At 30.0% G+C, this 13,503-nt stretch overlaps 1 protein-coding gene and 1 long non-coding RNA gene across 2 annotated transcripts; one reads left to right on the top strand and one right to left on the bottom strand.

The window, feature by feature from the left end:
- The first annotated feature begins 364 nt into the window (after nucleotides 1-364).
- LOC128171146 (uncharacterized) lies at nucleotides 365-6,186 on the top strand. The gene is made up of 3 exons (XR_008242023.1): nucleotides 365-502; nucleotides 689-737; nucleotides 6,119-6,186. It is a non-coding gene; the product is annotated as an uncharacterized LOC128171146 (long non-coding RNA).
- Nucleotides 6,185-11,296, bottom strand: LOC128171081 (uncharacterized). The gene is given in 3 exon segments (XM_052836837.1): nucleotides 6,185-10,375; nucleotides 10,377-10,982; nucleotides 11,087-11,296. Coding segments are annotated over 3 exon segments (4,803 nt in total). The 3' UTR covers nucleotides 6,185-6,388.
- Between the last annotated feature and the right edge of the window lie 2,207 nt (nucleotides 11,297-13,503).

Here is a 13,503-nt window from a genome sequence, read left to right as displayed (position 1 = left end):
GCTATGTAAATTACATAACTTAATAACAATGAGAACATTTTCTTTTTTGTTCATGATCTAGATAGATACTTCATGAATTAACAAACGTGTCAACTTGATTTTTTTTATTATGACACTCTTAACGATTATTACCCACCAATATATATATATGTGTTGTAGATTTTATACCACTTTACCATCGCATAATCCAAAATGAATAGAGAAGACTTATATCTACAAATTTTGAATATCATGGTGAGTTTTTGAAAAAGGTATAAATGCATGCTTTTTTTTTTTAATTAAATTTTTAAATATTTTAAAACTATATTTATTTATATTTTAACGATTATATGTCTAAAGTTCTTGGTTTTTTTTTCTTCTTCAGAAACTTATGATACTTTCGATAATACAGACGGAGCCTGCTATTGAGCAGGCTCCAGAGATTGTTGATGTCAAGGAGGAAGAGGAAGAGGAAGAGGAAGACAATAATGAAGCTACCTCTCATGCAAGGGGATGTAATTGTGTAAGATAATTTTTTAGATTGTATGATTTAGTAAAAAGAAAACACAACAAGACTTTTATTCTTTTCAAGCATTTATTACCTTATAAAACAATATAACAAACTACACATTTGAATTCATAGTAAGTGATAAGTCTATAATGTTACATAATATGATAATATTTGTAATCATTATGTTTTTCCTTATAGTTTAAAGACAGGCAAGGGAATTGCAGCATAACCTATTACAGCGACTAAGGTAAGTCTATTTTATCAATTCCACAGTATTATTCTCTGAAAGTAACAAACCATTTCGTAGAAAACTACTTATATCCGTATTTATCTTAGGCATATCCATTCCAACATGCTTGCAATCCATAAAATTCATACGTGACATTTCCACAGAAACAATGGATAAAATAGAAATTAAACAGGAAATGATAAAAATTTTAGATGAAGAAAATTTCCATCGAGGTTCATTATTTACAGTTCTTATATTTTCTTCTTCGACATTAATTTCGTTTAACATCCTCCTTGTTTCACGCTTGTTTGCAAAATGATAAGATATGCAGAATGTTACTACCTAATTACTAAGACATCCTAAATTTGTGACGTAATGTGAAATGATTTCTTCGTTAAATTCTAAATTATTTGTGAACAAATTTAAAATATCACAAAAAGATTTTCCTTCACATCTTAAAACGGAAAACAATATACAAAAGAGTCCACATGTTGAAGTAAAGTAGTTCTGAATCCGTTTCTTTGAATAAATAATATTAGCACTATTTGCTGTCAAAAACGTCGAAATAAAATTGTTGTATACATTTGGAGGATATGCTAGTGAATCAAAAAATTCTATATTATCTTCTGGTGATTTGGGAAAATATATACACACCCAATGTAGCCCCGCATTTTCACTTGTGTCAGTGTTTACTACGAACAAAGCAGGTCTTTTTACATGCATAAATGTTAATTCATCTGAAGCTAACACACCTTGAAATTGTTGTTTAACATTTTCATTTGATAGTAAGAAATTTATAATAATTTGAGACTCCATCAGTTTACATTTACATTACGTGCTGCATCTATTGATAAACAAGAAGGAAATTTAGCATACAACAATAACGTGGCTGTTTCATTGAGCGGAGAATTAAATTTTAATTCTATCCGAGTGTGTCCTTTCTTTAAAAGAGGAAACATTCCATTTTTATCTGATGAATCTAAATTAAACACATAAATACAATATCCTTTTGAAAATTCTTCTCGAGAAATATTAACTACATTTGTTTCATTGCACAAACTATAATAAGATTCTAGATAATTACTCGAAGAGAAGTTTGGAGTAAATGGGGATGATGGAATTGATTGACCATTAATAAAAAAACCAACATATCCACAATCAAAAGATTGAAAATCAAAGGGGTTCTTTTTATAGCTTCCGTTAAATCCTTCTGATGGAGTCATTGCAACTATCAGATGGGATGGTATATTGCCTAAATATAAATCATCTGCGCTAAAAGAATATTGTCCAGCTGGTATACTAAACGTTTTAATATCGGATCTATAAAACGGATAAAGAGCATCATGTTTTGAGATAGCTTCTTGATGTCCTATGAAAGCTCCTGGAGTTAATTTTACGTGTTTCAACTTTAATTTTGCATCAACAATATTAATTTTATAATCCACATTTTCCTCTGTGGATAATAGACAAAATTCTTTTTTATTCGGCCATAACTTAATTCCTAACTGTACACCATTGATTAAAAATCGATTTTGAAATTCATCCATTAAATCTAAACTTAAACCCCCCATAAATTCAACTATTTGACCGTCTTTAGTCAATTGATATCTATAAAACAATGCATTATTTCGTCCATTTAAAGCATCAGCATCTTTCAAACCATCTGCATCATCCTTAAAAAATCCTTCAGTTTGTAATATATTTGATTGTTTTTGTAAGTCCTTTTTTAAAATAAAATCAAGAATACTTTTATAAGCATAATTAGTAGACACAGAACTAGTTAATATTTGCTGTTGAAGGGTAAAATCCACCTGTGACCATATTGTACGTAAAGGAAGGTTAATTAATCCAACATTATTAGCCGGAACAACTGGGATGTCATTTCCTGTTGTAATCTGTAGTTTGATATAAAGTAAAGTAGATCGTAAGTCTACATACGTTGTTGAAGTACCAAATACATTAAATTCCACAGGAGAATTTGGTAATAATTGTCCGGAAGGTCTGTATTCTATCCATTCAAATGATTCCAACCCAGCATCTGTTGGTGGTAAATTAAAAACCGCAATATTATCGGAATGTCCATCAGATGCTCCCTTGAATTTAAACATAATGAATATCGTTTGCTATTTACAAAGAAAACTTAAATTTTTTTTCCGTGGAAAATTTCCTCTTCTTCTTTGGTGACGTCTTTTGGGTTCGCGTTTGACCTCCACAATGATTGTGTTTCCTCTTTTTTCTTTCTTTAGTATCACTTTTTTTTGAATTTAAGTTAGTCTGATCTTTTTCTTTACTCATAATTGCGCGTGCCCTATCGATTGCTTCTTTTGTTGGTGTTACCATTTTAATAATTGCATCAGCATCTCCTTTTCCGTGTTGATTTTTACCAACTATGTAAATTTTTTTACGTTTTAGATTATTATCACTAACCATATTTGTAAAATGTTTTTTCCAATTATCCGCTACAGATATATAGGGAATAATATTTGCACTCATATTTTTTTTTTAAGATGAAGTGTACATGAACACATCCCTCGAAGAAATGATAATCTACGCATACTATCATCAGTTATATAAATCCGAATTCTTTTAATTCTGTTTCTTGAAACATTCATATAATAAGGAAACATAAAGTTAAATGTATAATTTTTGTTGTCTCCACCAAGTGATATTCGTCTCAAAATAGGTAATTGATGATCTCTAATGAAACTATCTTCACAAACATCACAAAATACGAAAATTTCCTGCACATTTTGTAATATTTCAAAGGTATTATTGAAATTGATTTCTGTTAATGCACATTCCCATTTTTCTCCTAGTTCCAGTTCATGTGGAAGTTCTATTGTAAAGTCGGATGGAGCATTATGTTCATGAAAATTTACACTATTTTTTGAATCTATCATTAAGAAATAACTCATTTCAAATAATATCTCGTTTACTTATCCTTCACAATGTTATCTTCCGGAATCCAACTATTAAATGAAGAATTATAACCTATCCATTTTACAAATATTTCCTTCTTTCCATTGCGTTTTCGTTTTTTAATTATACGTTCGATTTGATAAGTTGTGTCATCATTAATAAAAGTTTTTTGAAGTTCTTCTTCGTAAAACTCACCAGTAATCATTTCATTATTAAAATCTTTTAAAGAATATTTACTTATGCCTTCTTTGACGTGTCTATTAGCGATGATGAATAGTTCTGTACTCCAACGAATATCATATTCCCGTTCAAATGTTTTTTTTATGAATGAAATTCGCACAACATCGTTAAGTAAAAATTTAAATTTGGAGGGTGGTTTTAAAAAATGTTTATCATCGATATTTTCATAAAGCAGTTTCCATATCTTGATTTCATCTTTAGAGGTTACAGAAGCTGGAGTCATTTTAATTGATCTATGAATAGTATTATTATAGGAATTCGTAATATCATTTAGTTTGTCAACCCATTGAAAAGTATTTGAATTTTGCATATATTTTATAAGTTTTGTTTTGATTGTCTTGATACATCTTTCTGCAAAATGTGCCTTAATCTCAGTGTTTTGAGTTGTAAAATAATCAATATTTTTTTCCTGAAACATTTTCTTAACAACAGCGTTATTAAATTCTTTGCCTTGATCACTTCTCACCTTCATCGGAGTTCGATTAGATGAATGAAATATTGACTGAAACGCTAATTTAATATCTTTACCTGTGTTATTTTTTAGAGCACGAGTAAATGCAAAACGAGAAAATGTATCAATAACTAATAAAAAATTCTTATAACCTTTATTATATTCTTTATATTTATCCATTATACAAACATCTGCATCCCAAATATAATCTATTTTATAGCTAATAAATTTATTTCGCTTAAACTTACGGTGAATTTTTCTGTGAGAGGTATATACTTCTTGTTTTTTTAACCATTTTTTTACATCACCAATAGAAATATTTTGTTTATTTTTTCGCAAAACCTCATATATCTTTTTAGCTCCAGAAAAACTTGCAGGATTGTTAGGTGTATAGTACAAAGATGAAAGTTGTTCCTCCTTTTTACTTTGGATTGACATCCTTCTAGAATTTTAACCACTTTTTCTTTTTTTCGGGAACTCCTGGTGGTGGTCTTTTCTTTACTTTTTTAATGTTGGGTAAAGATGACTGAACTATATCTTCTTCATTTGCACCCTTTCCAACTTGATTAAAAGAAGACTTGCATTGATTAATATTCTCATCACTCGTAAAATCCGGATCCAATGTTAGTTTATCCTCTGTTTGTGTAGAAACACTATCAAATGTCTTTGACACGTTGTTTGTTAAGCTTTCATATCGTTCATAGGGAAGTATCACCATTTTATCAACAAAACTCATTTCAGAAATTTGATAAGTTGTTTGCGCACTCGACGCAATATGTTTAAAATAAATCTGTTATATCTAACTAAAAGATATTGTTTTTGTTTTAGTGGTTTCTTTTTCGAAAGAAGAAAATCTATAAGCTTTGAATGTGATTTTAACGCTTTTAAGTCTCTCTTTGAAAATTTTAGTTGTCCATACACTATATTGTATATTATTTCACAAATTGCAGCAACCTGTAACTCACTCGTTGATTCTAACAAATATTTACACTGTCGGTTAGTTGTAGAAGGATCCGAAATTAAATCAATAAAATTAAATACTTTGTGAACATTAGATGTCATAATTTTTTCTTGCTTTCAATATATAACACAGTGTCCTCGTTTTTGAATATTTTTGTTCGAAATCTATGAGAATCATCCGACATCGGCGATAGATCCACAAGCAAATATGAAAATTTGTCGTGTGTAGCATCTTTATACGCTGACATCAATGCTTTTGTCTGTCCGATTTGTTGAGCTAAAGTACGTATTTGCGTCACACCTCTCGGATTTCGCATCAACACATAATAGTGTAAATTCAAACTTATTGTTCTAGTGGTTAGACCTTTGCAAAATAAATTTTGAGTAATAAATATCACAGTAAAGTTTTGATGATGCGCTTTTTGTGTAAAAAGTTTTTCCATGTCAGGATCGTTTGATATTTCATGCATTAAATCATCAAGAACAATTATGTTATGGTTTCCTGTTTTCATGATTGCATTTAATTTGTCATCTCCAGGTAATCCTCGGAAAAATTCGATGTTTTCAATGTTTTCTTTCATATTCTCAAACATTGGTTGATATACACTATAACAGTATAAAACCATATTCGGAGAGTTTTCAAAAAATAAATCATTTTTTTGAGATAAAAATCTTAAGACCCATGTAGTTTTCCCTGAACCCGTACATCCAGAAACTCCAATTGTTGAACATGAATGGAATGGATACATGTTTCTTTTTCTAATATATATATTAAAATGAATTATTTTATATCAACTGGTTTAATATATATTCTATTTTTTTTTTTTAGCTGCAAGTTCAAAGACAAAAAAAAAAGATGGAAGACAAGGACACATTTTTTATATGTATATTCAAAAGTAATAAAACATAAATAAACATGTGTACATATGTTTCGTCTTAGTTAATTAAAGCATTAAAAATAAAATAAAACATTAAACAAAATATTCTACAGTTTCAAACATAGGTAATACATGCACTATAAAATATGCATAATAAATAACAAAGTGGGTTTATTTCTAATTCATAAATATAAATCGATATGTCAAAAATTATATGCAAGTTAATTATCAAGTTTTAGTTTTTTACACGGAGTTAGGGTAATATCTAGAGCATCAGTATGAATGCCATCATCTAACACTTTTCTTTTGCAATAAAAATACGTTATTCCAGTTCGCATTTGATTGTAAGAAAAAATGTTGTTTTCACGTAAAAGGAAACCTCGATTTAAACCAGATTCGCTTTGTTTTGTATCTAATACTCTTTTGTATGTTTCCACAGCATTTTTTACACTTTGTTTTGCTATTCCTTTTGAGGAGAATTTTTCTTTGTTTTCATTTGAGTTTTTAATAGCATATGTTTTTGAACATAACCCAACCATCACATCCCCTTCAAACTCTAGTTTAAATAGCCCAGGGGTTTTTTTATCATAAATTGAATGTGGATCACAACACTTTCTAGGTAACCAAAAGTTTGAATCATTGTATACAACATTATCAGTACAGTTAAAAAAACCACTTTGTAAATATTTATCGCGAAACTCTGGTTTAATAATATCATCCAAACTATCACCTGAAATTGCGAAATATGCACTATCCGTATCCATCTCCATATATTCAAAGTCTGATCTATCAATATACTGATCCAAAAAGTCGTAATAAAATTGTAACATGCGGAGTTTTGCATATTGTAAAACAAAAAATCCAAGTTGGATCGGCATATTGTGCACAATTTTCTTTTTAGCCATTTGAATTTCATAATAGTTACTTTCACTATCTAGTTCTGTTAATTTAACAAATAATCGGTCATTCACTTTCTTTGATGCATTTTCTACCCCTTCAATAAATTTAATGTTTACAAATTTATCTTTGTTCAATAAAAGACTGCCATAAGCTGAATTACCCTCTACCTTAGCGGTGTCGGAAATAACAGTTAGAGATTTATCACAATCACCCCTTCTTCTTGTTTCTGATATATTTTTTGTAAATTCGGAAAAACAATCCATTGATGCTGACTCGACAACAGTATAAATTCTAGTTACAATTAATCCATGCTCTAAGTACCACTTTAAAAGAGGTGTAGCCAACATGATTTTGGTAGCCTTATTACCACTTATTAATAATGTTTTTGAATTTTCAGAAAGTCCCATTTCTTTTGCGTATGATTGCATATGATCACCAATGGCAGAAAAGGGTACCTCGCTTGTACAAAAAATAGGAGACATTTCTTTAAAATAATCAAAAGGGGAAAGTGTTGTATTTGGTTTTATTTTCATCCATTCTAAAGGAACATGTATATCACACTCAACCATTCCAAAAAGTTCATCTATTTGTATTGCTTTTAATATCTGTTTCATTGTAACTTTATTTTTGTATTTTTTATAAAATGACGGACAGTTTTGATCAGCAACAGCTTGTAAAGTTTTGTTTTTTCTTAATAATTGAAAAAATTCGCATTCCCAAATTGATTGCACTTTATATCCCTGCTTTGTGAGGTACATTTCACAATCTTTGGTTTTATTAAATCGTTTCTCTCGTTCGTTACTATTCATGCGTTGATTTAAATGACAAGAATGTCCATGAAAATAGCACCCATTATATTGGTAAATTGTTTTTGTAATCGGATCATATCCATCAACGGGAAAGGGTCCAACACGTTTTTCGTGGTTATTATTCAATTTATGAAGGATTTTACAATTTTTAGATCCACTAACCCAATCCATCCAAATAAACATATTCCAATATTTACTCATTTTTTCAGCTTTAAACCCATCACATTCTCGTCGAATTATAAAATATCCTACAGGCATATTTTGTCCTATACAATGCAAATAAAGTGCATTTGCATCGTAACCTACTATGCGTTTACATGGTTTTTCAAAATTTCCACGTAAAAAGGTTTTACCACTTTCATGATATCTAGTAAATATGATAGATGGTCCTCCAACTATATTATCTTGAATTGTTCGGTATATGTCTTTGGTAGAAAAATCGAAAAGCGGGAATACAGCGTGTTTTTTCTCGGAAGCATTGAAGAGATTAAGTCTTGCTAAGCCTGGAATTGAAAATGCAACCTTAAAGACATCAATGTTTTTTTCCCAGTACATCTTACAATAATTTAGAACCCCCTTGACAAATGGTTTAACATCTAAATTATTGTACCATTGTAAAAAATCTCGAAATGTTTTCATGTCATGATATTTCCATATTGACTCTAAAAATTTATTATTTTCAAGGGGTGATTGCTTTCCGTCATCTAAAACACTTTTTTGTTTAAGAGATGAAAACCAATCATCCCCCATTGGAGGGAGTTTTGTATCATCTAATTTATCAGTTGAGTCAAACCATTCATACGGGAAAAAACCCTTTTCTTCTTCTACTCCGTATGCTTTCAGAAATTTAGAGTATGACGTTCCAGCAGCAAGATACTGATTCATGTCTAAAAATCTAAATTTTGGAGTAGCAATACATGTATACGAATTATTACGTTTTATGACAAACGTTTGATTCTGATCATGCATACCTAATATTTTAGCAAGTTTATTCTTCACAAGATTTAAATCATATTTGCTTGAGTTGAACCCTAATACTGGGACTTGTAAACAATAGTTTGTAAAATTTGATAAAACTCGCTTTACATGATTATGCATTATTATTTTTACCCTATTAGTTTCATTCGTTTCTATTTCACAATCACTTTCTGATTCATTCTCACAATCAATTTCACTTAAACATTCAGAGTCAGAAGAATGTTCATTATAATTAATTGTCCAGGTATCTTTTAGAAGATTTTTTTGAAATTCCTGATAAATGTTTTTTTTCTCCAATTTCTTTAAAAAAAGTTTTGAAGGAGGTTCGCACTCCAAAGTATCCATTGCATCTGTTTGTAAATCGCTACTTTGCTTTAGATCTTGGTGATCATTAGGTTTCCAATATTCAACCAGACTATTAAGTTTTTTGAAAACATCACACCACTTTTCTTTAGCCAATTCATATACTTTTGTATTGATTTTTTCCATATAAAGAACCATTTCTTGTAATAATTCCTCTGTAGTTTCATTTAAAATAAAACGTTCGTTTTCAAAATCAGGAACGTTGCTACAAATACTTACTGATATTGGTTGATGAATTCTTTCTATTTGTAACTTCGAAGTTACACTACTTTCGTTCACTTTTTTTAAAATCGCCTCAAAATCAAAAACAATAAACCAAGGAAAATATTCATCACTCGTTTGTACTATAATATCTATTTCTCGCAATTCATCAAATATAGTTTTCTTTTTTTCGTAAAAACGACCTGGAAAAACATGTATAGTTTTTATAGAACAGTTTTTTTCATGTCGATGTAACTTTTTGCATGTTTTAAAATGTTTTTTACACAATGAACACATATATTTTTTGGCATATCGATTCAGATTGGTAATATATGATAAATGGTTTTCAAAAATATTCAAATACATATGACTATTAAATAATGCTGGTGATTTATATACAACTTTGGTTATTTCCTTTTCATCAATTTCAAAAACATCGATATTAACATTAAAACATTCTTCAACATTTGATATTTCATTTAAAGATACACCCTGAAAATCTTTTATATCAATATTTTTTACATCTATACATTTTTTCTTGTACATATATTCACACCAAACAGCAAATTTGTGTTTAACTCTTGTTTCAAATGCATTAGCAAATGAATTTGTGTCGTGAAAAGCTAAACATCTAAACAGACATAAATTATCCTGGTATGTTTTGCTATGTTTTATATCCTTTTCAAAACTAATTATACCATTGTTTTGTTTTGTTATGTAATTTGGCAAATTTACAGGAGCACCTAACATGAATCCTGAATAATATAAGAAAAATTTTACATTTGTTACAGCAAAAAATTTCCATTTCGTACTTGGACGATCTTTCATAACATAACTACAAATATCTATTTCCTTAAGTTTTTCTTCAAATTTTTCTAAATCTCTTCTCTTTGAAATGCAAAAAGGAAAGTTAAAAATTTCTGTATTGTTGTAAGGTTTAAAATATCGATATTTTTTTTGTCTCAACATTCCAAAGTATATATCCAAATACAAGATTTAAACGAAATGTTTCTGTTTGTAAATTATAAATCTTATTCACAAACACCATAAGTTCCTCTATAGTAAAATCATTTGAAATTGGAAAATTATAATATGCTGATAAAACTTTTTTATCCTGCGACTCTTTAATAAGTAGAATATTCATTTCATAGGTTTCTTTAAGTTGTAAGTCTATGTCCCCATTATCCTTTATCCATGGCGCATTATCATTTAACCAAATTTTATCACCCTTTCCAGTGAGATGTGAAGTAACTCTGTGATGAATTAATGAGCGTCTATCTCCAAAATGTAACCCACAAAGTCTACAGTTTACACCTCTAGAATGATCCATACCTTCATCAATTAAGTTTGATGATTTTGTCTCGGACTCATCAGATTCCTTTAAACTTTGCTCTCTTGTTAAAGGTACTTCTTCAAATTCAGTGGGGTTTTGGGAAGAAGATGCATGCCTCAAGTTTTCACTCAATTGTAATGGTGTTGATGATGGAGAGGATGGTTGCTTATTCTCTGGTAATTGTGGGAGGTTCTGAGTTGGAGTTGTTTCCGTAGTTTCTGTTGCTTTCATCTTAAATTAAAAAAAAAATATCAAATAAATTCAAGTTGTTTAGAAACAGTTTTATTCATAAGAGGAAATAAAAACATTTTAGCGTTTCCTTAAAAATATCATACCTTTTTGATGCAGTTCTTCATATGCTTCTTCATCACATCATTGCGTTTAAAACACTTATTGCACTGTATACATTTAAATCCATCATTATTTCCATGAATAGAATAATAATGTCGTTGAAATGTGTGTTTGTAAGCATAGCTTTTTGAACACACATTACAAAAGTATGATTTAACTGTTAAGTTATCCTTGCCAACTTTATCCTCTGACATTTTTTTTTCTCAAAAGAAATGTCGTTGTATTTGTGCATTAATGCATCCTTTTATATACAACTTGAAAATAAAATCACCCATCAAAACGCATAAGATAATAACATTGCTCGCCTTTATGCATTAAAGATGAAGTTTTAATATTGCAAAATGTATACACAGTAATAAAAAAAAGATATAAAAATATTAACACAGAGGGTGATATGGTTTTTCCATACTAACGGACACATTAATGATGCTTAAGATATAGGTGGTTATAAAAACGTCAAAGTCAATTGTAGTCACTACCAATATAACCAAGCTAACATATAGCTTGTCATAAAAGGTGTCTCTCAAACAGTACGACTCCCTACACTACTACACAAATAAAATTAGGTGTTTGGTGATGCAAATTCCATTTTTATTCACCAAAACAATGTATGTAATTGATGTAAAATACAATCCACAATTTCTTTAAAATAACCACTAAAGCTAAGGTCTTTCAACTTAGACATCGGAAGTAACCACCCTCCACCTATGTATAACGCAATAACCAACAACTTTAATAACCACCACTTAGTTAACACTTAACCTCCAAAAGTAAAATTATGCACCTAACAACCAAAAGTTAAAAACCCACCTAACCACTAGAAGTAAAAGTAACCACCGAAAAATAACAAAACACCAATAACTACCAGAAGTAACCACTAACCACTGGAAGTAGTAAACACCAATAACCACTTATCACCTTAACCACCGGAAGTAACCACCAACCACCTTAACCACCGGAAGCTTGCCTTAACCACCTTAACCACGGAAGTAACCACTAACCACCTTAACCACCGGAAGCTTAACCACCGGAAGTAACCACCAGTAACCACCAACCACCTTAACCATGAGGTGAGGTGTTTACGGGTACCATATACTACTACTAATGGTTTATTGGCATCACCATGTTGGCATAGTCAAAATGTATCAAATGACAGACAAAAGAATATTATACCATAAAGGCTATAGCATGCAAGACGATTTTATAAAATTCTTTATAGTCCCTGGAACTGTTTTCTCTGCATGGAGCATTTATCTATGTAAACACACAGACATGTTGTAGTATTATATTTTCATGGATTAACAATTTCTTTAACAGGATCAATACCACAGTATAATTTATCTCCACATTGTCTTGAAGATTTGTTTATATTGTCTGTATTTATATATTCTTGAACAATCTTAATCAAGAAGCAACTCAAGGACTTTTTTCTCATTTGTCTTACGTTGTAAATTGAGGGGGCTGTCAAATTTAATTAAAGAAATGGCCACAGTGACTAAAGCAGACGTCATTTGAGAAACCAGCTGTTTTAAGGGAGCTGTATGAATACTCTATTACCATGGTTAATGGTAAAATAATCCACTTCACTCGCCGCCATCAAAACTTTTGTCTCGCGAAGTTGGCGAACTAATCCGGCAAGTATGACATTTCAAGAATTAAATAAAAATTTATATTATTTGCAAAAGATTTCGAAATTTAATGACATAAATTTATTACATTAATCTTTTATTAAAATACCATCAATATATTTTGATAAGTTAAACAAAAAAATTAAGAGTTATCGGAGCCGTAACAGTCAACAACGAAAAGTGCGCGATTGCGGGGAAAAGGTATATGCGTCAAAATGCGTGATTGTGGGGCAACGGTATATGCGTTAAAGTGCGTTACTGCGGGGAAGGGGGTTAAGGTACTGAGTAATTAGTTTTTTTAAATCATATTTGATACTCTGTATCAATAATACACATGTATGTTTTTTTAAATGGCCGAAAAACATGTACATTATAATTATGTTCGAATTCACCCGTTCAAACGAACATAAAATATTTATAAACTAAAACTCAAAACACCAACATACATGTACTAGTATAGGAACAGCTCGCCTGCGCGAGTGCAACAGACATTTTTATTACATTATATACATGTACAATTAACTTTTCGTTTTCCTTCATTCTTATTCACAATATAATAAACATATTATTAACATCGATATCACCAAAATAACAAATTGAGTGGGAGTCTATTGCACGATTGGCAGCGAATTCTCAAATAAGTTCTACTACTTTAAGTACGTACCCAGGTAACTTTCGATACGCCTGAGTAACTAAATTTACGTTCAATCAGATATTGGATATAAATATAACAACAGCATTCCAACAATTGTTACTTGTATCATTTATAAATA

Source organism: Crassostrea angulata, chromosome 2 (genome assembly GCF_025612915.1).
Source record: "Crassostrea angulata isolate pt1a10 chromosome 2, ASM2561291v2, whole genome shotgun sequence".
In the NCBI taxonomy this organism is placed as follows: Eukaryota; Metazoa; Mollusca; class Bivalvia; order Ostreida; family Ostreidae; genus Magallana; species Magallana angulata.
This window is presented reverse-complemented; position numbering and strand designations above follow the sequence as displayed.